Below are 27173 nucleotides of genomic sequence, written 5' to 3' on the forward strand. Positions count from 1 at the left end.
AGATTGGAAATTACACTAGCCCTTTAAAGCTTAGTGTAGCTGATCACCTTTGAATGAACCTTTTGCCAAAAGATTTTAACACTGAACTGTAATAAGTGAGATGTAACTTTTGCTTTAGACGAAATTCATTTTTTCATGTTCTAAATAGAAATCATTAGAGGTAATATTAAGTTCTACCATACGCTAATGAACTTCTAGTACATCAAATGTACAAATACTGAATGAAAGAATTGTCCTAGATCATATTGAATGAAGCAGTTTGGTAATTGTTGGCAGTAGGACATAAGAAATGAACCATTTTGCACTATTAATAAGTTAAAAAGTAACCAGACACAAATATTATAAAATCATACAAAACGGGTCTTCTTTCTCCTCAAAAAATCCCTAACAAACACGATTGAAATTAATTTGGGATCGTTGGATATTCATATTCTTCAAATTTCTCAAAAGTGTTAGGTGCCCTATGATTGAATGTTGCAATACTACAAATTACTCATAAAAACAAGTGTATAACTTCAAAAGAAAAACAGATGAGCTTACATTTACAGATTAAGCCGACATTACTTCACTATCCAATTATCCCAAATTAGTTCCAATCGCGTTACAAATTCCTATTTTGATAGAGGAGTAAATAGTAACAGTGCTGAAATGACCAAAAAAACCCCCAAAATGTTAAAATCACAAAATCCTAATCTTCGCTTTCCAAGATCTCTTGTTGAGGCAGCTTGATGCTCCCCGAAATCCGACCTTAGTGAGAGACTGTAGTCGACAGACTAACGACCCGTGTGAACGGGCGATGCAAGATCCTTACCCACACTACGTAAGTCTTCACCTACACTCAAATAGAGTTCAATACAACACATCAAGCGGAAGATCAACGTTGAGAAGCGGACTCACTGCGCGAAACAATATATAATTCAAAATTAAAAATTTAGAAAAAAATGTTCGTCGTTGCCCCATTTGGGAAGAAATGTATGACAGCAACAAATCATTTTTTAGACCTAAGGCCAAAAAAAAAAAAAAAAGATTCTGGTCCTTGACATTCAGTAAAAGTGATGCGGCGAAGGGTTCTCTTTTTATCCCTTTCTTTTTTTATTCCTAACAATGCTGGTTTGGCACTATTGATGCAACAGTTATTTTCTTTTATCACTGGCTGCATAATAGTTCCGTTTTCTTTTTTAACATTTTTGACATGCAAACGGATATCAAGGATAGCTGTACTGATGAGTATATAACCCCCAAAAAAGATATGACGCGCAGGTTCTGAAATGACGCACGCGGTGACCAGAAACGATCATTTTTTGCCTAGTACTGTTGATATGAAAGGGCTTTTCACATTCATCGCTAGAGGACGCTGTCAATAATGAGTAGACCTGCCGCTCCAGATGATAGCATGAATTGGCAGCCTACTGTATGTAGGTCCGGGACTACAATCGAGAAATTATGACTGTCGGTGTTTTTTCCCTGAACGTAGTCAAGGCTAACTCGCCGCTGCCCTCCCATTACAATTTGCATAACAGCCCCATGCCAAGCGATATTCAGCCCTTCTGAAAACGAAAACAACATTACTTCTTCCTCTCTTCCAATGAAGAAAATTCCTCATCGGTTCATTACTGAAGATACCCACGACTCCGTAACTTTGCTGATACCATTCTAAAACTTGAAAACACACAACTGTGTCCAACGGGTCACAAAAATTGCACCCACAATGACCATAAAGTATTACATTCCTTTCAAGTTTCGAAAACGAGATTCTTGGAAGCAACAACACGGACCTAGTCTAGTCCCTGCCGGAGTATTAGTGCCTTCGCAGATTTTTGACCTACGTCCATATGGCCGAAGGCCAAAAATCTCCGAAGGCAAAAGTATTTGAGCAGGGACTAGACTAACACGGACCGGGCCTACATCATCTCTGCATTAAAGTTCACTGGGAAGGAAAGATATCTCAGGAATGAGGGAGATGTCTTTCATGATGCGTTACAAAGACACTAAATTTTGCAAAACTTTGTGAGTCAAGAAAAGACAACACCCTGGTACTGACATCACAGTTATCTTTATTAGCTAAAAATATGAAATAATTCTTCCATTAACCCTGAGTATACAACACTGTCACTGCATACAGGCCACAGAAGTGTCTGCCATGTTGACTGGCTGGGGCTGTCCCCTGTTCACTCACTTGCTCAAAAAATGTCCATGGTACGTTCTACCAACCCATTCTGAAGTACACAGGTCCAAGACATCAGTCTATAGGAGTTTATAGCTAAATTGTCAGCGGTTTTTGATGTATTTTCGCATAATTTTCGTTTCCGTTTGTAAATTAGTTTCTTGTACCACTCCTAAAATCATATTGAAATGTGCAATTTTCCAGTTCCGCAGATGTGTAATGTCTGAGCTGAATACTTTTGTCAACATTGTATGAACCAAACTGTGTTGGCTAGGCTAAAGCTCTGTAGTTCAACATCCTGTAGGCAGCAGAAATGAACATAGTACTTGCTTACTAGAACAAAAAATAATCACCTTCGTCAAAAGTTACAGCTATTGTCCCTTGAAATCAGTGAATTGGTACCAAAATGTGTCTATGAAGGAAGTCCTTTATTATTTTAAGGACACTGTATTTATAGGAATGAGCTTTGGCCAATAGACAGGTCATATGGAGCTGGTTACCTCTGAATGTTGTACGCTGTTCATATTTGATACAGTAACAAATATGGCTTGACCTCTTAGGTACGAACTATTTTCTCCATGATCAAGCCAACAACCCCAGCCATTTCACCTTTTCACCCCCAGTGTATCGGTCCACCCAACAAACCGAAAACAGGGATGTACTACCATAATCAGGTGCATAACAGGTTAAATCACAAAATCAGAATAACAAGGCAAAAATTAAAATCACATACTCGACAGATTACACCACAAAATTTAAAAGATATTTACTTGGTTGAACATAATTGTGAGTAGCATTCATATATTACATCAACATGTACAAAGACAGTCAATAAAGATAAAACTCTGGTCACAAAGAACTTTGACATGGTCTTAAAGCTATCACTGCTAAATTCATATTGAAAATAAACGATGATGATGGTGTGAAGAAAGACAAAAGTACATTTCAAAGGGTTTAGTTGATACAATTTCTTTTATACAAAAGACTTTGCAGCTTTAATGTGAAAAATTTCCACTGTACTGAATCATCCTAGGGTGGTATTCAGAACAGTAAAGAATTTTTCATGATAACATCTTCTGCTAAGTTTTTGAGATTCGACAAAAATGTTGTCTAATTTTTGAATTCATGTGGAATCGCTACAGCAAACAGAGACCTCCATTTGCCATAGACTGGTGGATTAAAAAGGCACAAACATGGAGAACTTCAAAACTGACAAGCTCCAGATAGTGAGGCACCACACTTTACTGTCCTGAATTAATCCTGCCAACCTTTGCATAAACTTAGGTGGGGCTCTTTGTGAAAACTCTCACTTGCATTAAGCATACAGATTATTGAAATGCCTTTACACAACCACCCTGGATTTTGGGCTCACTAGCTCAACAGTCTGAGAAACTGATTATGAACACTGAAAAATGTATGGTGAAAGATAAAAACAAAAGTATTTGATATACAGAGATGTGTTGGGTTTACAACGACTCTTTCGTCAATTGTACCGATGAATGGAACACTGAAGTGCTCAGCGCAAATAATTAATCTACACCTGAGTAGCACACAGGTTTTGTATCAAACCACTTTATATAGTTATTTGTGATTGGGTAAGATAGCTATGGTAGTCATAACTTCAACTGCATTTACAAGCTTTTGGGGAGGGGGTCTTACAAAATCATGAATGCCACACTTAAAAGAAAATTGTCTACAACGGCAGACTGAGCTGTACAAACATCACTGTCAGAATTTTAACAATTGCAACAAATGACAAAATAAAGCTATGGATATACATACTGATGAAAAAACTAGAAGAGGACGACATGATTGGAACTATTTGGGGATAATTTTATTGGGATGAAAGGTAAAAATGTGTGCGCTTACTTTTTCCTTGATTATATTTTCACATAAATACAATCATTTACAATTGCACAAAAAAGTCAATTAAATGTCCACAGTAACTTAAAATTTCACTTTTCACCCCGTAAAAGTTATCCAAAAATAGACCAATTATGATCAGCATAATCTGACAAAATACAAGATTTCAACCATACGTATGACGTAATTGGTCAAGCTTACATGTAACATCTATAGTCAACACAATGTGCACACAAACCCTGTAAGCACTACACATGTATTCTACAGACTTAATTTGGTACAGTGAGAATGCATTAAAACATGCATATGATTTTCTTAATGAGAAACCCTCTACAAACTGTGAAATATTTTCAACTGCCACACAAGTTGAATTTACTATTGAAGGCATTACTCACTGTGTGCACAGGCCATCGAATATTAAATTTTTGTTTATACAACCCTGGGAGGAGAAATAGAATCATCCAGCACCTCAATTTTTATGACAAAAATCTAAGGTAGAACATGCTTACATATGATGTATATATAATAATTATATTGGACTACAGCTACATATATTAACTTTTATGGTGAAAGTGACATGATATTAAAAACCCTGCAAGATTGACGGTACAACATCTCTGAAAAGTATCTTGTTCATTTCTACTAAAGCCATGCATTGCTTGACCTAAAAAAATCTGGCAACCACTGCACTCTATGTTTGAACATTAAAACAAATTTACCCTTGTGCGTGGATTTATCTGTATGTGAGTTCTGGCATGTATATGTAGGACATTCTGTCATATATGAACTACCAACTGAAGAATGTGAGACTGCTGGGAAAACATTCAAATGTGGCATTGTCAAATTTGGAAAGTTTCTAAGAACGCGCTGATTAAAATGTGATAAGTAACATATGGCTCCTATCAATTCTGATTCCTTATTGGTCTTGTTATTAAAATCATATAGCAGTGTGTGTGTTAACATTAAAATGTAAAATGAGTGGTTTGATTCCTGTATAGAGGTTGGCTAAATTCATTTCATGTTTGTTTATCTAAGGACCAGTACCCAGTGGTAATGAAATGGTCCAGCATGCTAGCTTGATGCATTCTTTGGTGAATAATTTCATTGATGTGTGCTGCTGTGTCAGACCTGTGGTTGTGGTGTCCAAAGTTCACTGGTTTGAAGCAAAGAGAAGTAAAAGTCCTTGCTCTCTTGGATTTGCCTACTACCTGCAGCACAAACCAACTCTTGGTATATATGTTCAAAAGTCTGTTTTGTTGAAATACCCAGTATTTCAATTGTAAATGAAGCTGGTGAGCCTGAGACATGTGTCCTTATTGTTCAAAATTGAAGTCGGGTCTGAACTCAAATTCACTCATTGACAATGACAATGTAATATGGCACACATATCCAATCTATCGTAACAAGCCAAACACTAGGTATTTTATCATGCTGCAGGAAGTAGATACACTGAACTGAAACACTGAAAAATCGCGAAGTGTTGACCTTGCACTGGATTATCAGAGTATCAGTGAAAATTCATTTTGTGTCCCCTTTCGAGAGTTGACTTTCTTCATCAGCTTCACTGCTCACTCAGATATTGTACAATATGTGCAACACGATACTGAAAATGACCCTGGGTAACAAACATTGAACAGATCAATTCACCAGGGATGAGAGGTGTACTAGGGTAATAAAAATTGCTGTGAAGGGGAGTTTAATTTGCGAACTGGTCTGAAAGTAAGCACTTCATGTCTGACACACAATTCAAAGTGGTGTCAGGATTTATTCCCGCATATCGACAGAGTGAAACCACATTGTCTTGTATCAAATCTTATGAAACTTTGGAATAACTTACAATGTTTTAAGGAAGATATATTTAAACCTAACAAAAATCAAACACTGTTTACCGAAACATTTTCTGATGCAGTATTTGTTTCTGGACAATGCTATCAATTTTGTGATAAAAAACAACATAAACACAGATATAAAACTGTCATGGTGACAAAAATATGTGACTTTAGTTTATGTCCACCTAGTTTTGACGCAGTATATCGAAAATTGTCATGGAACATTAATATGGTACTGGTGAATTAATCCTTTTTCTTGCAGTTGAACAGTGCATGTTTACCTGACTGAATTTAGTTACATCATTCTCCATATTTGGTGAACTTGCAATCAAATCAAATCAAATCAAACCACCTTCAAAATTCAAAAAAAGAATTCAAAAAAGATACAGCTAATGGGCTTTAACACCATAATTTTCTTTGGAAGATGTCGAAATTTGAATATACTAAGCTGTGACACAATTCATACATACATGATCTACGGAATATAAGATATCTTTCACAGATACATTGTCAACAATACTTTATATTTTCTCCAGCTCTTTAAATATTGGATTAATATTTTACGTAGACTGAAAGATCTGTTGCTTGAGGGCGCTCTCTATACTCCCCTCCAGGAAGCGTAGAGCACCCTCAAATGATGGATTTTTCAGTCTCTGTTTTACCCTGCACATTATGTGTAAACTTCAATATCATGTGGGGGCAACTGGTGAAATGGTAGTCCAGATATTCCAGTCATTATCAATGTAGTGTGTCATGATCTCTCGGTGACTGGCTCTTTGCAAATAAAAGAAACATCTTCAATGGGCATTTAATGAAGCTTGTGCCAAATATCGATGCTGCTGGGAGTTGAAACTAATGATTGTGAGTGAATAGTCTGTGATGTGCATTGAGTCACAGACCCTCCACCCACGTGCCAATCTGTGACTTGCATGACTTTGAAGGTAACTGACATTTGTCCCTTAGTTTGTCAGTTCATTCAAAACTTTGTTTTCATCATGATTCAGTCCACATACAATTATTCTGAGAAATTGATATCCATACCATACACTCTAAAGTCCTCATGGAGTATCCTATAAAGTAGCTTTTCATCTATGTTGCGTCATGGTCATGCTACTGTCCCTTGTCCCAGCTTGCCCTGCCACTGAGTGCAGGTTTCTCTTTACACTTTCTACCCCTGTTTCCCTGTATACAGGTCCTGCCTCACAATGGAACTGGACCATACCATCGGTGGTGGGAGGGTTAAACTTGACATGGGTGAGAATACGTCATTGTGCGTGTAGACTTTTGTTACAACTTTGAACATAATGCGAGTGATCAGTCTGACAGTATGAGGCTCCCTCGCAGTACATGAGAGCCTCAAAACCGAACAGAAGCATTTCATCTCATCAGAAGCTGGCTTCTGATTGGATAAAATGCTCAATCTGGAGCCAATTAGCGGGCAGTGAAGCACGTCAGAAATGATATGCTTTCCTTACACATTAATTTAATTAATTACCGTAATTTGAAATACTGGTAAAAGTACAAGGGTGTGGGGAAAGGTTGAGTGATCGATAAGCAAATAAAATGCATACACGAAATTTCATGCATTTTAGTTCCTTATCCAGTACTAAATATTACCGTTGTACCCTTAGAAGTTTTTTCTAATCGAGAAGGGCTACCTTGTTAAGTTCTCTGTTTGACACTTGTGACGTTTAAAATCAAAAAACTGCGACAAAAGTATCTTCTTGTAGTTTATTTACAGAATCTCTGTTGCTCTTGACTGGTGCTCATGCCGTGGGCAACTCTGATGACGAGTCGTTCAGAAAGAATGCCGAGAATGCAAATATGAGGAAAACAACGCCGCCGAGTAAAGTAACTGTGGAAAGACGAGACAGAGGAAGAAATTAATCATACGATATGTCGGCCTTTGCATGAGATATTTTGCATTATAACACTGGAGGGCGTTTTGCTCTTTGGGTGCTGGCCTTTTACGTAGCCTTAGTTCAATAGTTTGGCTTTGAAGCAATGCCCTGGTGGCATAAGAATTCTCTGCTAGCTTAGGCAAGAAAAGCTTTCACATTGCCTTGGATATTACAACATGAAATGTGAAAGCAGTACCATAAAATTCTCCAATTCATTATTTGTGTATGAAAACAGGCCTCTAGTCATTGCTTCATTTTATTTTACTGGTAATTATTAGTTGTTTTGGTTTTGTTGCAAATGTTATTTATATCATCACGTTAAAAGCTTAGTCTCCTCTCTCGGTTATATGACCCATGAAGTATCATAATATGTATGATGTAATTTCTCTGGCAAGTGTTTCATCTCTTTATGTCATTGAGTTGTCTGTGTGCTATCTATAGATCTTAGTGGTTGGAGAAGAATATTCTGAAAACAAACAACTTTCATTATTCCATAACTTTTATGATAAATAACCACTTGCATTATTTAATCTCATAACTTTCTGAATTTTGCATCATGCATCCTGTACCTATCATCATGGCATCTGTTTCTGATACATCTCGACAAGCATTGTGTACATGAATTTTTTATTTCTTACGATACAAAAATTATTTTGTAGCAGCTTTTAATAGTTGTATTGCATGTATGTGTTCACCGAGTTCAGAAATTTCAGAAACGTCCTGAAATTCCCTGAGATGGGATAGGTTAACATAAAATGATGGATGGTTTACATGTGTAATGATAGGGTTTTACGTAAAATACAGTCATTTGTGGATGTACGTGTAAGCTTTGTGTTCAAGTCAAAAACACAGACTTCAATTCCTATGATTCTCATTAGTTCTTGTTGACACTGATTGTTCAACTTACATTTTCTTTGTTTCCTTCCAAAAATTCTTATCAAGTCAATAAATTTGAGTTGAAAATGATTGACTGATATGATATCCTACTCGATAGCAATGAGGAGCTACATGTATCCTATGCGTGTTACGCATCCATTCTTTACTGTACATAGTCCTCATTCCAATATGGCCACACGTATGTTGATATGAACATTATATTGATATGAACATAATTTGCGACTGAATCAAAAGATGGCAATGACACCCATAAAATTGTACTTACCACTTCTGACTGATATTTTTTGAGCTATAAATCTGCCTCCAATAACTGCTAATGATGTACAGAGGGCGTGACCTAAACATCCACCTATCGTGACACCAAATACATCCTTAAAGGGTAAAGAAATGAATATTTTGATGAGAATACAGTATGAGAGGGAAAGTTTAGCTGTTCAACCTCAAAATCATTCAAGAAATATCATAGGCCTCTGAAAATTGAACATTTACCCACTTGAAAACTTCCTGAGCAAAATTGTACAAGCAGTGAAAACCCTTTTCCTGCCAAGTCCATATTCACCATCAGGTCAAGATGGTTAAAATTAATGAAACACAACATATTCCATATGATGTATATTAACATAATACTGTACATTTGAAGGCTGTTGAAAGCATAATACTGTAAAGTTGATCTTTTTGGACAAAAGATGCTATAACATACCAAGCCAAGTGGGTGAAAATACGTCATGTTTTGGCTCAATACGCTTTTTACTGACTTGGCTGATGGGAAGTGATACAGTTATTACTGTCTGGCAGGAAAAGGGTTATATATTCACTGGTCATGCAATATTGTGGACCTACAGTGTATGAACATGAAAGAGAGAGAAATGAGCGTTTAATTTCTAACAATCTCTGATAATGAGAGAATTTATTTCAAATCCATTTCAAGCTGCAAATATTTGAAACCACAACAAGAGTAGACAGAACAATATCAATGGTGACACTCTGTACATGTGAACATGAATTTGACCAAAATGACAGAACCATATTTGTGACTATCTCTATCTCATGTCAATTTCAGAGTACAGATATTTTGAAGCTTCAATACGGGAGCATATTTCCCAATTCACATTTGACAATACTGGGCTGCAGGTACTGATACACGTATGTGTAGAGTTTCTTGTTTGGATGTTTGTTGCTATAAGATCATGCCTATCACTGTTATAGGCTTTAATAATTCACAAAGCAGCTTCTGAGAGTCAGGGCATTGTGGTGTACCTGTCCCACATGTCTATATATATAGCAATGATGCTATTCTTGGCAGATAGCCAAACAAAAGTCTACAAAACGGCATGTACATGTAGGTCCTTATAAATCAGGCCATTAAAATCAATAGCGAACCCATTTATAAGTCTCTGCCTCAATGAGGGCTACTCCGGACAATAATTTTTTTTCTTAATAAATGAGTGAATATCTCTCTTTGATCAGTGCATGTAATTCGGTGGAATGATTCTTACATGCAAACAGAATCTCACCATGTCATGCCTGACTGTGTAGGTGTGAGGTCAGTTTTTTTAATTTTTGTCCTCACACATTTTAAAATTATCAGAATGAAATAAAAGGATGTTACTTGTAATGATCATAATTTATTGAGTAACATGATGAAACTCAACTCTGGTACTTTGAGTGACGATGTGTCACATTCATGACGGTGATGAAATATCAATTCTTGCTGAAGTTGACAGAAATAAACATTTACAGGCATGTACATGAAGCTACTGAATCTTCCACTGCAACTTCCAACAAAGTCATTCAATGCTGATTGTACTATGCTTTTTAGATTGGTAGTAATATGCTCAGTGACAATGACGTCAATTCCCTAGCTACTCCTAAGAAGGGGGACAGTTGAAAAGCCATGTAATACTACACTATTATACCAGCTCATAAACCTCCATAGAAATGACCCAGTCTAGAATTCTCTCCTGTCTATTCAAAAGCTAACCTGACCAAATGTTTGGTACAGCGTCACAATCTTTTTTAACTCGCCAATCATGTTTTTTTTTTAATGTTGGTAGAAATCAATTACAGACTGCAACCACTCTATTCAACAAGTTTGATTGGTTTGCATACAGTGGAAAAACCATTTTGCTTCAACTACATAAAGCTGTGCTCAACCCTCCACTAAGTTGATCATGCTTCATATCAGATCACACATTCTTTGAAAGATTACAGCAAGCCGGGAGGGGAAGCGAGTGACAATATACGTGTATGTATTGACTGGCCATATGGGTGCCAGTATACGTGTTTTCCTAGGTCTGTGAAGCATCTTCAAAAGTCTGTTTCCCTCATTCTATAGGCAAAGGAAAGAGAATCTTGTATTTGGCAAATCAAAGGTTCTTTGGGAAACAAATGTTTGCTATTACCCATACAAGGTCGGTCAATATGTGTAACATTAATGTTACACATTACATGTAACATTAATGTACATGTACTTCATTCAGTTTTCTAACAAAAAATTGAAAACTATCTTTGCGTTATCACTTGCTTCCATTGCAGTCAACACTGCCATCTTTATGTTTTCTAGTACATGTATGTGCAGATGCATGGATATCATTATCAAAGTTATTTGGGTAAGAGCTGTCCAAAGGTCTGTCAACAGTTCAAATACTGTTAAAGCAGTAACCGGCTTTTTTTGCATACATGTACGTCAGAGCCTAAATGACACATGCGTGTACAATGTAACCATCGACTGACGAATCATGACAGAGACTTGTTGGATGAGGTGTGTTACAATTTCCTTTGCTTGACAATAGGGGAGACTACAAAGTCTCAAGAACGCAACAATAGAATGCTCGATGGCATAGCCTCATGATGGAAGGAAAAGATTCTGGCAGGGATACCGGATAGTCCATTCACTTACCAGTCACCACTGAGGGTGGTATACACATGAATACTGAACCAAAATAAACACCCACTCACCTCTCTGGCTGCTAATATTATTGTAGTAATTTGTGATCTATCCCCCCACTCTGCCAGGAAAGTTAAGACGAACGCTTCAAGGAATATGGGTGATAGTAAACCAAAGCATTTTCTCCTCGTATGACCTCCTCGGATCACTCCAGACTCTGGGTCCTGTGTAATTGTGGAATGTTTTTCTCTTTCCCTCTAATAAGAAAATAGAAACAAACAAAAATTCACCTTGGCTGTAATGGAATCATTGACCAAAAAATATTTTCACTGCGAATGCACAAACTATATGATAGGATAATATGTTAAAATTTGCATATGATTTATGTAAAACCTTTGCTGACTGGATATAGGTATGCAGACCTTGATGATATGGTGTACAGGTCCTCAAAAGATCTACTATACAATCTTTGACTACATTATCTCCATCTGATCCAATAAAGTTTCTACAATATTTTCCTTTTTTTGTTTTCACTTGTTTATCCCTTTTGTCTGTATACAGCCAAACTAAATTTTGGTATAGTACAAGTTCATGATTTCTACAGGTAAAGGAATTTCTATCAATTTTTTTTCATTAAAATTTTACAGTTTATGTTTGGACATAGTTTTAATAGCATGCAACACCTTTATTCTGTGCATGTGAAATGAGAGGCCTGTCCTTATCCTCCAAAGCTAGGCTTTAGTGCGGGGCTTGTGACAAGGAACTCAGAACAAGCCTGATTTGCATCATATACAGTAGAGGAGAGACCCCTCTACTGTCTACATGTATGTTGGCATCCTCACTTGGAAATGTATCATCCGTAGCTCATCAGGGTCCATTTACAATTCAGAAAATTGTCCATACCAGTGTGTGTAGACATTAAAAATGTACAACAAAATTCTTTTATGATAATTCCAGTATTAAAACAACTGTCCTTACATCTTCTGTCATCAGGCTAAGTTTTACGTACATGTATGGAACCACTTAATTATGTGTCTCCTTTGTGATTTCTTAGTATTGAGATGCAGTGCAGTGCGTATTCTATCACAGCCTAATCCATGGGGAGGGGCTTTCAAATGAATCCTTACATTATCAGATGATAATGCAGTCTGAATTACTGAAGAGAAATACCGGGTATTCAAAGTTTATTGAAATACGTTGCACAGTCATTGATAAGCTGCCATGCATGGGATCAAATTCACACCAGGTGTATTCCAATCCATACATGCAAATTGACAGAAAAATAGCCAATGTGCCTGGCTTAAGATAAGTATAATGAAAATGATTGTGAAGGATAAACCAGAAATAGTGATCATTACTTTTATGTGTTATTGTAAATGGTCTTTCTCACCTCTTCATCTTTTTTCTTCAATTCTGCTTGCACTTCTTCAAACTCTTCTTGACTTTCATCGGGCGACATGTACCATCCTTCTTTCAGCATCTTCAGACCAAATATTGCAAAGAGAGCAGTTGAGGCGTAATATGTAAATTTCCTGGGTATGATGGTGGTTGCCCACCCGAGAAATGCTGCAAGATGAAAAAGAAGATGTAAGATACTGTATGTACATCCAAGTCTTTAGAAACAGCTTGTAGCCAGGGTACTTACATGCACGTACAAAATAGCATATGAAGTACACACCACATATCCTCATTAATTAGCAATGTGCCTTGAGGACAGGTATAGGTATTTGGACTGTAAGACTTTCACAATACTCTTTGGTCTACCACTTGTGGGGGCTCATTTTGAAGCTATTGGAGTGAGTGAATAAACTTCCATTAGCTTATTTATTTTTGGTGAAAATCGAAAATTGTTTTTTTTTTTCTTCACACAGTTGACACAGGATTGGCAACCATTTTGAATTTCAAGCATTGGCAAATATGGGGTAATTTGTTTCCTCAGAGCCAAATTTTGCACAGTGACCCCTTTTGCAATAATGTGGTTCTATGCACACCAGGAAAGCATACATTGTAAATAAATGACAGTGGTTCAAAGAGACTAACCTGATAGAGCTGTCATTACTCCAAGGGCTAGCATTGCACCACTGAAGACTGTCAATCGTGAATGTCTCATGGCCATGATGGCTGCTATAAAAAATGTTTTGTCGCCAAGTTCACTGACAATGATTACGGAGAGCGATGCCGCAAATGCGTGGGCAAATCCAACACTTCCCATGTACCATCCATCCTTACTCTCACTTGCCTGCAGTAAGAACAAATGAAATTAAGTACATGATAAATAAATAAATAAATTAATTAATTAATAAATAAATAAACAAATAAATAAAATGATGCATTATAAATATCTGAACAAGCTTTACCAATGGTTGGCAATGTTGAAATGACTTCAGGTTTCATTAATTCTACAATAATATCAGAATAAAGGACATTTTAAGTGAAAACTCTTTTTGTAAGCATTTAATTTTAAGTCAAACAGCCTCATATATGTACATATACCTACATACCAATGGGAAGATTTATTGTGTAGATGAGCTCTACATGTACAGTATGTACATGTACATGATGTACATTTTTGTACCATTACAGAAAAGCTACTTGTATCATATATGTGCAATATATGATTGTACATTGTGTATTGGAAATCGTGTTTTCCAACAACTTCACATCAAATTTGTAAAACCTTACAGAATTTGATGTACATTAACTCTTCTATTGTGGTTTTGAAAACCATATTGCTTACATGTATTATTCCACACAATCTGATCCTATCACTCTGGAGTTTGCATTTAACTTTCTGTGCACAAGACTTACAGAAATCTGGCTTCAGTGACAGTTAAATTACTAGATGAGTATTTCGATAAGGCAATACTCAGTCGCAAATAAAATGTTTGTGGCGGAATCAGTCAGTGGGATGCCATTTTTGTTGTTGCATTAACATGCAAATTAACTGAAAGTGGTTAGTATGCGAAAAAACATAAATTTGACGGTGCCCCTAATTAATAGTAGGTATATACCATAAATATATAGTTACATACTGATCTTGTTGTTTGATTAAAAAAGATATGCTTTTATAGGTAATTTTCTACAACACTGACCTTGGACAAATACAATATACATGTAAAATGCTGATGTCTACAGTTCAAAGGTCATGAGGAATATTCACAATCTCATTTCAAATTACTACATTTGACTTTGTAATCAGTAATCAGAAATACAAACATATTTGAATAAGTGAATCATGCATGAACAAGTTTCATACATTTCATTCCTTGATTTTTTGATTACCTTCTGTACAATAATGTGACTTATTCTCATTGAAATTCCAAAGTACACTGCGTATGTGTACCCTTAATATATTTCCCTGCGCAAACCATGGACGTATGGTGTGAGTAGGCCCATGTTATGACTGAAACATGGTTGACTCAGAGAACAATATGGCTTTGACAAATGCCCTTCTGTAAAATGCCCCTCTCTTGCCATTCCATGGCATTGTAGCTATAAATGACAATGAGAATGTAGTTATCAATGCATACAGTACATGTCCTTATTATTTGAATTAAAAAATCAAACACATATATATATATATATATATATATATATATATATATATATATATATATATATATATATATATAATATATATATATATATTATATAAAACAATGCTTGATGGTTAGAGCAGATCATTATAAATATTAATACAAATTACTTCAAGTACAAAGTAATTATATTTTTTACACAGATATACATGTAATTTGTGTGTTGTGTGTGTGTGTGTGTGTGTATATATATATATATATATATATATATATATATATATATATATATATATATATATATATATATATATATATATATATATATATATATATATAAAATGGATGTGGGAACAGGTACAGATGTTAATTGTACATGTCTACTGGCAAAAGTGGCAACCACTGTACACTTGCGCTTTCAATCTTTGCACACTTGTCAAAGCACATCAAATCTAGCCATCTATCATTTGGTATCTGATTACAGTTCTATTGAAGGTTTATTTGATCAATATGGTAGTGTTTGCCAGCAATAATGGTTATGAATCCTGTCAGGTGTAATTGCCTTTGCAAAAACTGGACTCCCTCCAAGTATTTTCATTCTTTGCTTCATTAAAATAAAATATTCTCAAAATTTTGATTTTCAAGGAGATCATAACTTAATTTTGTCCATGTACTCAGAGACAAAAACACCCTTGAGAAGCAGTTTTAAATTTCATGAACGCAGATAGAAAATTTTCAGATTGCATGTCTGTTCAATGAGGGTATGGTATTGCAAGTGTCGAACTGTTGTTTCCCTTTATTTTGGAACTAAAGCGTTTTCTGTCATTCATAAATGTTCAAGTATGGCAATGTTTATTGTTTTGTAAGCATATGTGACAAACACATTTTTGGGAAACAATGTCTGCGTATTGGTCCGTGCAAAGGTTTTGACAGCTCAAGCGTCTCTATTCCCAGCCACTGGTAAAAACTGAATTAATTAAATTGAAAGAAACATGGTCTAGATAATTTGGAAAAGGTACAACAAATCTACCTTGGGTGTTCCACTGCTTTGGGCAGCTAATTAGCATAACTTAGTAATTTGCATATTTTGTTTTTTGCTATACATGTAGGATGATAAAATGCCACAAAGAGATGTTTTTTCTGTCTGTCCTTACAATATATACGCAGACTGATCAGAATAAATTCAATTATATCCTTGAACAATCTCACAAATGAATATGTAATTATCACAGGAGTAAATAATGTCATTAGAGTGACAATACTCTTGCTGGTGTAATTACATGCAGCCAATTTATGCTTTGTCAGTTCCTTATCCCATGGAGGTACCTCCATGCTTATCCTGACTATTCAAATAGAGATGTCAAATATACTGGTACAATACCCACATTTAGACCATCACACCAATACCTTTACATGTACTGGTACAGACATGGCAAAGTGTTTCCATAACAAATCTAATGCAGATTATCAGTGTTTATAAATCATTCAAATTGGCTGAAAGCCCTGCATCAGTGGATCATTATCTCTGATCAATGTGCGTGTAGTCTGTCGTCATACCACGGAAAATGACATCACTTGCCCTAAACCTGATCACTGACATGTTTGTGCTGCTCTATCACCACCAGAAATAGAACTGGCCTTTTTCACAGACAACACACTGTACTTTTCAACAGACAACACATTGTACTTTTCACAATTGGGAGTGGTCAAATTGCGTGTTTTTGTGGAGGGACCGTGTTTAAATTAATAATGTTGTCAATGAATTTTCCTAGACTTACAATGGGCAGGAAAAATTTGTGATTACTATTAAACCAGTTTTTTTTCACTGATATTAAGGACATACTATGCAATCATTCCAGAACCATTGTAACATTTCTTCTATCCCCTGGCATGATTGTATTGAATTCGAGAATTTCCAGCACCTCTGAATGATGAGCGAAAAGCTGGTTTTCAAAGTTTACCATTTTGGCACAAGATATTGCAAAGGTTTGCCTATAAAATGTTACAATTGTTATCCATTGTCATGGTTTCCACCCTACTTACAACCAATGACAATAATAGGATGTACCAAGTGGCAATGAAAAATTGTAAATGTTGATGGGGATCAAATCATTCATAGTACAAACGGCATAGATTTACTGAAGTGCACTATGACAGTATGAAGCTGGATCATGGATGGCCAATACATAGCACGTGTGCATTGTGAACAGAACTGTCGATGGCACGGCACCAACATTTACACATCATCATGCACATGTACACACATGCACGTACCCATAGGATCCGATGGATTCCACTTTAAAGCCAAGGTCTTACATTGTACATTGTGTAGTATGTATGCCTGTGTGACTGTGTGCGTAGTATGGCTGAACGTTTCTTTCTGAAAGCATCACGGCAATAGATGAAATATCACACATTCATATCGTCACCTGTACATGTAGCCAAGTCTATGTGGATTTCTATCACTTTTTGTACCATATATTTTGTACTTTCTTTACATGGCCATAGTGGAGCATAGACCCTTAGGGTCTATGAGTGGAGGCAAGTCTTTTTGACAAAGTAAACAGATTGTATACACCTGGCTAGAATTACTTTGTAGACAGAATAACAATCCGGTTGCCAAGCTTGACTGTATCTCAAAGCATTAAATTGGGTCACACTGGGCAATAATAAAAGAAAAAACAGCATACACCTGTATTAAACATGCCCACAGAACATGTACATCTATAATGACTAGACCTTCACAGGAAAAAAATTCCATGGAAATTATACAGAAGAAAACATGAGGAAAACAAGCAGAACTATTTGTACATGTAAAACTGTCTTATCAAATGGGCTATTTATGGTAATTATGTCTTAAAAAATGTGGTTTCTGACTTGTACTCTTAGTGAGCTCGTATCAGATGAAACTGTTTCAAGTACCGACATACATGTACTGTGTTTCTATTATTGGCATACCGTTATTATTCTGTGGTCAAAATCTCTTTCTGCTTTCATTGTAAAAGTAACATTATCTTTGCTCTCATATTACTAACCATGATGCGCTTTTGTATGAGAAAATATATTTTGGTTTTACTTTCAATTTTTGCATCATACATGTAAGTTCCCTGTACAATGCAGGACCTGCATTTTAGCATCCATTTTGCTAATACGTACAATGTGAACTTAGTTTTGCTTTTTCAGAAGTTCTTACTGCTGTTGTCATAACTGTTTAAAAAAAGGTTTGAATGTTTTCTGTGGGCTTGCATCACAAGCACTAGTACACAAAAGACTGAAAGCTCTCTGGCTGACAAATATGAACCTTTTCAGTCGTTGCATGAACATAAAGCATTTCTGTCATGATAGAATGGTGAAAGTGTCTAGAATCATATCAAACTGGGAACTTCTTTCATGGTGACAGTGTAGAGGCATATTGAAAGCAGAGGTCATTTTATGGATCACATTAAAAACAGGAAATAACCTATTAAACCCCTTTCCATGAAATAAATAATAATAATAATAATAATATTTGGTTCTTATATAGCGCACATATCCACAACTACATGTGATCAAGGCGCTTTAGGGGAGAACCATTTGATTTCTGGGGGGTATGGAGGATTTTGAGAAAACAAGTCACGTTGATGACACAGTCCCCACTTGTTAATTAATGGGTACTTTGATTACATGTCCTCAGAGAGGATAGAGTCCTCTTCATTAATTAGGTCTGTGATAAAAATACTTTGATACAGATGACGCTCAATAGCCAAGAATGAGTTCCATGGTGATGAAAACATAAAACCAATGTAGGCCACCATCCTAAAGTTCAGAAAATGAGTTAACTAGGAATTAATCAACAGGATGTGCAAAACATTTGTGCACACAATTCTAACACTTGACAGATTATCACTGGTACCATATTTCATAAAGTTTGATGCAGTATTTACAACACTATGAGATCAACATCTGTATCAAGTTTCATCACATTTGACGTTGTATTAATTTATGGCTATATCACCCTAATTAGGAAAGTTCATTACTTATGCAATTACAAATTAATTAAAATGACACTGATAAATGTCTTTTTCAATGTTAAAGCAATGTGAGCTTAACATCAGTTATCATCTGTATAAAGTTTCATGAATTGATGCAGTACATATTTCTTGACATATCAGCCTACTTACAAAACTTCAATAATTGACATGTTACTGCTACATGACGTGAAACAAATTGACGAGCATATGTATGAAATACTGGTAGGTCAATGTCCTTGTACCAACTTTGAATGATACTGGTGGAAATATGTCTGATTATGGCTCTGTACATTTGAAAATTGTAACAAAATCACCGCCATGCAGCAATATTTGATCTTACTGTTTCAAAACTCAACACGTATATGTATGACGTAAGTCAATGTACATGTACCAACTTTGAATAAGATCAGTTGAGACTTGCCAGAGTTATGGCTCTCGACATGAAACAACCATAACAAAATTGCTACCATGTGGCCATATTGGACCATCTCGTGAAACCAATCGACATACATAAATAAGTCAATGTCCTTGTACAACTTTGAATAAATTCGCTTGATACATGTCTGAGTTATGGTTCCAGACATGAAAAAAATCGGAAAAAAATGGCCACAAAACAAATCAATGTGCATATGTATGACATAGGTCACTGTCCTTGTACAATGATTAAAATTGGTGAATAAAATAAGTTGAGACATGCCCAAGTTTTGGCTAAGGACACGAAAAAATTGTAACAAAATGGCTGCCATGCAGCCATATTGGATCATATCATGAAACAAATTGACATACATATGTATGACATAGGGTAATGTCCTTGTACCAACTTTGAATAAAATCGTTTGAGATATGCCTGAGAGTATTATGGCTCTGTACATGAAAAAGTCGTAACAAAATGGCCACAAGGCAGCCATATTGGATCGTATCACAAACAAATTGACATGCATATGTATGACATAGTCAATCTCCTTGTACCAACTTTGAATAAAATTGGTTGAAACATGTCTGAGTTATGGCTCTATACATGAAAAAATCGTAATAAAATGGCCGCCTGGCGGCCATATTGGATCGTATCACAAAACAAATTGACGTGCATATCTATGACATTGGTCAATGTCCTTGTACCAACTTTGAATAAAATCGGTTGAAACATGTCTGAGTTATGGCTCTGTACATGAAAAAATCGTAATAAAATGGCTGCCTGGCGGCCATATTGGATCGTATCACAAAACAAGTTGACGTGCATATCTATGACATTAGTCAATGTCCTTGTACCAACTTTGAATAAAATCGGTTGAAACATGTCTGAGATATGGCTCTATACATGAAAAAATTGTAATAAAATGGCCGCCTGGCGGCCATATTGGATCGTATCACAAAACAAGTTGACGTGCATATCTATGACATTAGTCAATGTCCTTGTACCAACTTTGAATAAAATCGGTTGAAACATGTCTGAGTTATGGCTCTATACATGAAAAAATCGTAATAAAATGGCCGCCTGGCGGCCATATTGGATTGTATCACAAAACAAATTGACGTGCATATCTATGACATTAGTCAATGTCCTTGTACCAACTTTGAATAAAATCGGTTGAAACATGTCTGAGTTATGGCTCTGTACATGAAAAATCGTAATAAAATGGCCGCCTGGCGGCCATATTGGATTGTATCACAAAACAAGTTGACGTGCATATCTATGACATTAGTCAATGTCCTTGTACCAACTTTGAATAAAATCGGTTGAAACATGTCTGAGTATGGCTCTATACATGAAAAAATTGTAATACCAGATATGAACTGAAAATGCTCACGTGTTTCATACAGTTATGTGTAAATTTGAACCTTTGCCACATGTTTGCAACTTCATTGAAAGTGTTATGATCAACATAATGAACAATAATCACCGCCGATTAATTCTCAAAGGTCATGAAGTATACAAATATGTAATTAGCTGAAATAAAAATATTAAAGTTCTTTGACTGCTGTCATTGTATCACCATTTTATATAGCAAGTGTAATTACCGTTTGCCAAGTCCTTCAAGCCATATATGCCGAGCTGTGAAAGCTCATTAGATATGATAAATTAGCTGACATGAAAATGTGAAATGACTTTCGATATTGTTTTAACCAGGTATAATCATCAATGTTGTCATGTTTTGCCAACTTTGATCAAGTAAATCCCAGTATATATCCCTAATAAGCAAAGTTCATAAAATATGTAAATTAGGAATTGACTTAAGTAAAAATGCTTAATCATTGTCAATAATGTTGTATCATGGTATCTGCAATATATGTAGCAAGTTGTGTCAACTTTGGTCAAGTCAATTCAGATATATATATCTAATTAGGAAAGTTCATTAAACATGCAAATTAGGAATTGGCTGAAGAGAAAATGCTTAATGACTTTCAATAATATTGTATTACAGTTTCTGAAATGTACATAGCAAGTTACATCAATTTTGATCAAGTCAATTCAGATGAATATCCCTAAGTATGAAAATTCATTTAACCCTTTGCAGCCCAGCCATTTGCATAACAATGTACAGTGGAGACCAGAACTCCCCACTCAAAAATTAAAATATTCTGTAATCATTAACAGTGTATTGTTTATTCCAAATTTGTAAAAAAGTGGCTCAAAACTGACTACAGCAACCTGAAATTATTTTAAAGCTTATAAAATTTCCTTTCCAATGATATATTGCTTATGGGGAATTCAAGAAATTTCCTCGACACTTTTCCTCATCAAATGAAGCTGGCAGCTGATTTATTGCGCAGTTTTACACTTTCCTTTTCAGGTGAGAAGTCCCAGATGAAATAAAAATAAACAAAACACATAATTTGAGTGTTTCTTCTTTTTTACATGATGTTATTTTGAATATCAATGTTTTTCTAATTTTGCAATTGTTGTAGCATCATAGAGCCGAGAATTTGCCGTACATATTATTATATATCATCAACCAACTTGTGCAAAATTTCATGGCACATTGAGGAAATGTTTGCATCATTTTTAAACGTATTATAAAGTAAAAGTAATATTGAACACAAAATTATCAAATTTACAACAAAATAAAAGTATTTATTTATAAAGTGTCTTTTTTCAAATCAAAGTGAGACTTGAGTGGACACCGTGGGTCACCAGTATGTATTAGGGAGATGGTGCAGTGGCAAAGAATGTGAAATTTTCAGAAGAGTTACTTTCAGAATGTGCTTAGGAATACAATTCAGAATAACATTCAGACACTCACTATGTGAGATAATATTCTGTATATTCCAGAAGAGTCCTTTCAGAATGTGCTTTGGAATACAATTCAGAATAATATTCAGACACTCACTATGTGAGATAATATTCTGTATAGAAGTAACAAGTCATTGACATTGACATAGTCCCCACTTGTAATAGGAGTATTAGTCTTGATGGGGCAGGGAAATGAGGTCATTAAGAAGTATCACTGGAGTGTATATGTTTAGATCTATGAAGTTATGCATATATATGCATATTCAAGGTCAAAGGTCATCAAGGTCACGTGACATTTTGAAAAAAAAAACCATTGTATTGCTAATTAATCCATATATGCCAAAATTCAGACCTCTAGCTCTATTGGCTTGCCCACAATTATATATGGGCATAATTAACGAGGTAAAGCATGTGTTGTCATAAGGTCTCCCATCCTACTAAATATAAAGGACATAGCACTTGTGGTTACTTATTTATTGACATAATCGTGTATTTTATGGAAAAGGTTATCGAGGTCACATGACATTTTGTCAAAAAATTTCTATCCTATAGTCTGTCCCTATATACTAAAAATCATACATTTACCTCTATTGGCTTGCTCAAAATTAGATATGCACATAATTAATGAGGTACAATATGTGGCGTCATAAGGTGTCCCATCATACCAAATATGAAGGGTGTAGCACTTGTGGTTCCTGAGTTATGGACAAATATGTATATTTGAGGTCAAAGGTCATTGAGGTCACGTGACATTTTTTCAAAAAAATTGTATTGCTAAGTTATCCCTACATACCAAAAATCAGACCTCTTGCTCTATTAGCTCGCTCAAAATTAGATATGTGCATAATTAATGAGGAACAATATGTGGCGTCATAAGGTGTCCCATCATACCAAATATGAAGGGTGTAGCACTTGTGGTTACTGAGTTTTGGACAAATATGTATATTTGAGGTCAAAGGTCACCGAGGTCACGTGACATTTTGTCAAAATAATTGTATTGCTAAGTTATCCCTATATACCAAAAATCAGACCTCTAGCTCTATTGGCTCGCTCAAAATTAGATATGTGCATATTGATGAGGTACAATATGTGGCGTCATAAGGTGTCCGATCATACCAAATATGAAGGGTGTTGCACTTGTGGTTACTGAGTTATGGACAAATATGTATATTTGAGGTCAAAGGTCACCGAGGTCACGTGACATTTTGTCAAAATAATTGTATTGCTAAGTTATCCCTATATACCAAAAATCAGACCTCTAGCTCTATTGGCTCGCTCAAAATTAGATATGTGCATAATTAATGAGGTACAATATGTGGCGTCATAAGGTGTCCCATCATACCAAATATGAAGGGTGTAGCACTTGTGGTTACTGAGTTTTGGACAAATATGTATATTTGAGGTCAAAGGTCACCGAGGTCACATGACATTTTGTCAAAAAAATTGTATTGCTAAGTTATCCATATATACCAAAAATCAGACCTCTAGCTCTATTGGCTTGCTCAAAATTAGATATGCACATAATTAATGAGGTACAATATGTGGCATCATAGGGTGTCCCATCATACCATATATGAAAGGTTTAGCACTTGTGGTTACCGAGTTATGGACAAATATGTATATTTGAGGTCAAAGGTCACGTGACATTTTGTGAAAGCGTCTGAGATATCTGCGTGAACGGATGGACTCACATGGATGGACTGACGGACTGACATGACCCAATCTATGAGCCCCCTGGACTTTATCTGTGGGGACTAAAAACTGTGTCACTGCATCCTTTTTGCAATATGAATATGATGAGAAACTAAATTTTTATTTTTCTTGGCCTTATACATGGGAGTCTATGGACTGCCTTATACATGGGAGTCTATGGACTGTCTTATACATGGGAGTCTATGGACTGCCTTACACATGGGAGTCTATGGACTGCCTTATACATGGGAGTCTATGGACTTCCTTATACATGGGAGTCTATGGACTGCCTTACATGGGAGTCTATGGACTGCCTTATACATGGGAGTCTATGGACTGCCTTATACATGGGAGTCTATGGACTTCCTTACACATGGGAGTCTATGGACTGCCTTAAACATGGGAGTCTATGGATTGCCTTATACATGGGAGTCTATGGACTGCCTTATACATGGGAGTCTATGGACTGCCTTATACATGGGAGTCTATGGACTGCCTTATACATGGGAGTCTATGGACTGCCTTATACATGGGAGTCTATGGATTGCCTTATACATGGGAGTCTATGGACTTCCTTATACATGGGAGTCTATGGACTGCCTTAAACATGGGAGTCTATGGACTGCCTTAAACATTGCCTTATACATGGGAGTCTATGGATTGCCTTATACATGGGAGTCTATGGACTTCCTTGTACACGGGAGTCTATGGACTGCCTTATACATGGGAGTCTATGGACTGCCTTAAACATGGGAGTCTATGGATTGCCTTATACATGGAAGTCTATGGATTGCCTTATACAGGGGAGTCTATGGAGGCGAAAACTAAAAAGTCCTCTAACACGGCCAAATTTGATCGCATTGTGAAACAAATCAACGTGCATCTGTATGAGGTAGAGTACTATCCTTTTACCAAGTTTGAACGAAATCGCTCCAGGCGTCTCTGAGATATCTGCGTGAACGAAAAAAGTCATAAAATATGCAAATGAGCAATTAATTAATAAGCCACACCCACCAAAATCTAATCAGATCTAAGTTTCATCATGATAATACCAAATACCAAATTGCATGACATTGGACCTAAGGGTTCTTAAGTTATGAGTGGAACAAAATCTGTCTACGGACGGACGGACAGACGGACGGACAGACGGACGGACGGACGGACGGACGGACGGACAGACGGACACACACACAGACATTGTGGCGACATAGGACACCTTTGGTGCTTCGCACCACGGTGTCCAAAAAATCTGTCTGAGAGGGTACGATAGTTCTCTTTTTGGCACCTGTACCGTGTACGTCCGCCTTTCTTTCCAATAAATTCTGGGGATCGAAGCTCAGACAGTATCTGCTAAGGGGTCAAGTAAGCATCTAAACTTTGAAATACTACTTGACTGGCTTGGCTTGCATGTACTGGATCATATGGCCTTTGAATTTTATCATAGCCTAATCAATCGACAGCTGGCGAAATGACCGTAATTTGCGGGAAAAGAAAACTGAACGCCTGAGGTCAAACTTTGAACGTACGATCATGTACGGTTGAGGTCTCCGGCGGGCACATCGAGTTCATTATCATTGACATGAAAATACTTCTGATATCGGTTCTTTGGCATTACTTTTGCGATCCCCGGTACTTGTAATCTGTCGTCTGTTGACCAGTAGTCGTTTACATCTGGTGTGGTGTGAATTTCGATCAAAATATTTTGCTATGAACGCTCGCATTTCATCAACCTTCGTCTCATACCAGTACTGGTTTACGTCGGCGCCGGACCATCCACACTGAGTCGCGTAGGGGTGATTTCGTCGACAACTTGTTGACGGAAAGGCGGCGGAATTAACGGAAAAAATAATCTATTGGCTGAGCTCCGATGCCTAAACTATGATAAGAACCAGATTCAGCGACCAGAAAATTCAGAAGATCGAAATTTCCTACCATGAGGCGACCCTATGAGATCTCACACTATTTATCGGGCGCTTCCGGTTATAGTTTGCAGCATGTACTTGCCATAGCGCTGCATCGATCTCACCTACGTCAATGTCACTCACTGTTTCTACGTTTTGAAAACGGAATCAACAGAAAAAATAATCTACTGGATGAGCTCTGACGCCTAAACGATGATAAGGGCCAGATTCAGCGACCAGAAAATTCGGAAGATCGAAATTTTATACCATGGGACGACGATGGATCTCACGCAAGATATCGGGCGCTTCCGGTTACAGTTTGAAGTCCTAAAACTGGAGTATTTGCCGTAGCGCTGCATCAATCTCGCCAACGTCTATGTCACTCACTGTGTCTACGTCTGAAAAGCCTTCAATTCCTCCTTTTCGTCATTGTCAAGGAAAATTCTCATGATTTAGGTATTCGAGCGACCGACATCCGCGATTTTTCAGTGAGGGTTAACGCTACGGCAGGACGTAAACAAAAATTTAAAATTCAAACTTAGCGACGCGTCCGAGAAAACATCAATCGATTTTGTGCAAAAACTTTTAATGGCAACCTGTATATTTATGAGCGGGAAAATGTAGCCTAACATTTGCTTAGTACGTCATCAGAAAATGATGATACGTTCATCACGGAAAACCGTTACGTTTCCCGCATTTTCAAATCGACCCGGAAGTCTGGAATGTTCGGGCGCTTTCGGGCGCTTTGGCCGCACCCCCATAGGGCGTTTGAGGGCGCTCTGGACTGCAAAGGGTTAAATATGCAAATAAGGAATTGGCTGAAGTTCAAATGCTTAATGACTTTCAATAATGTTCTTTCATAGTATCTTTAATGTACATAGCTAGTTTCAATGACTAAAATCAAGTTAAATTGTGTTGCTAAGTTATTCCCTATATACCAAAAATTAGACCTCTAGCTCTATTGGCTGGCTCAGAATTAGATATGCATATAATTAATTAGGTACAGGATGTGATGTCATAAGGTCTCCCATCATACCAAATATGAAGGGTGTAGCACTTGGGGTTACTTAGTTATGGCCATATATGTATATTTGAGGTCAAAAGTCATCGGGGTCACATGACATTTTGTCAAAACATTGTATTGCTAAGTTATCATATACCATGCCCATATTGCTACATCCTAGTGACGTTCAACGTAAAATATCAGCCGTGATATTTTACGGTAAACGTCGAGATATGCACGATGAACGTCATCAGTTTTAGA

The 27173-nt window shown here is 36.5% G+C and overlaps 1 protein-coding gene across 2 annotated transcripts in view; it reads right to left on the reverse strand.

The window, feature by feature from the left end:
- Positions 1-2037: 2037 nt before the first annotated feature.
- LOC139131056 (putative divalent cation/proton antiporter TMEM165) overlaps positions 2038-27173 on the reverse strand; it is a 36255-nt gene continuing 11119 nt past the window's right edge. For both annotated transcript variants that reach the window (XM_070696993.1, XM_070696992.1), the window contains 5 exons: positions 13582-13780; positions 12932-13107; positions 11613-11798; positions 8920-9025; positions 2038-7711 (listed from right to left, as the gene is read on the reverse strand). In XM_070696993.1, coding sequence (XP_070553094.1) covers positions 7623-7711; positions 8920-9025; positions 11613-11798; positions 12932-13107; positions 13582-13780 — 756 coding nt within the window. In that variant the 3' untranslated portion in view covers positions 2038-7622. The remainder of the gene's footprint in view (positions 7712-8919; positions 9026-11612; positions 11799-12931; positions 13108-13581; positions 13781-27173) is intronic.

This window comes from Ptychodera flava, chromosome 4 (assembly GCF_041260155.1).
Source record: "Ptychodera flava strain L36383 chromosome 4, AS_Pfla_20210202, whole genome shotgun sequence".
In the NCBI taxonomy this organism is placed as follows: Eukaryota; Metazoa; Hemichordata; class Enteropneusta; family Ptychoderidae; genus Ptychodera; species Ptychodera flava.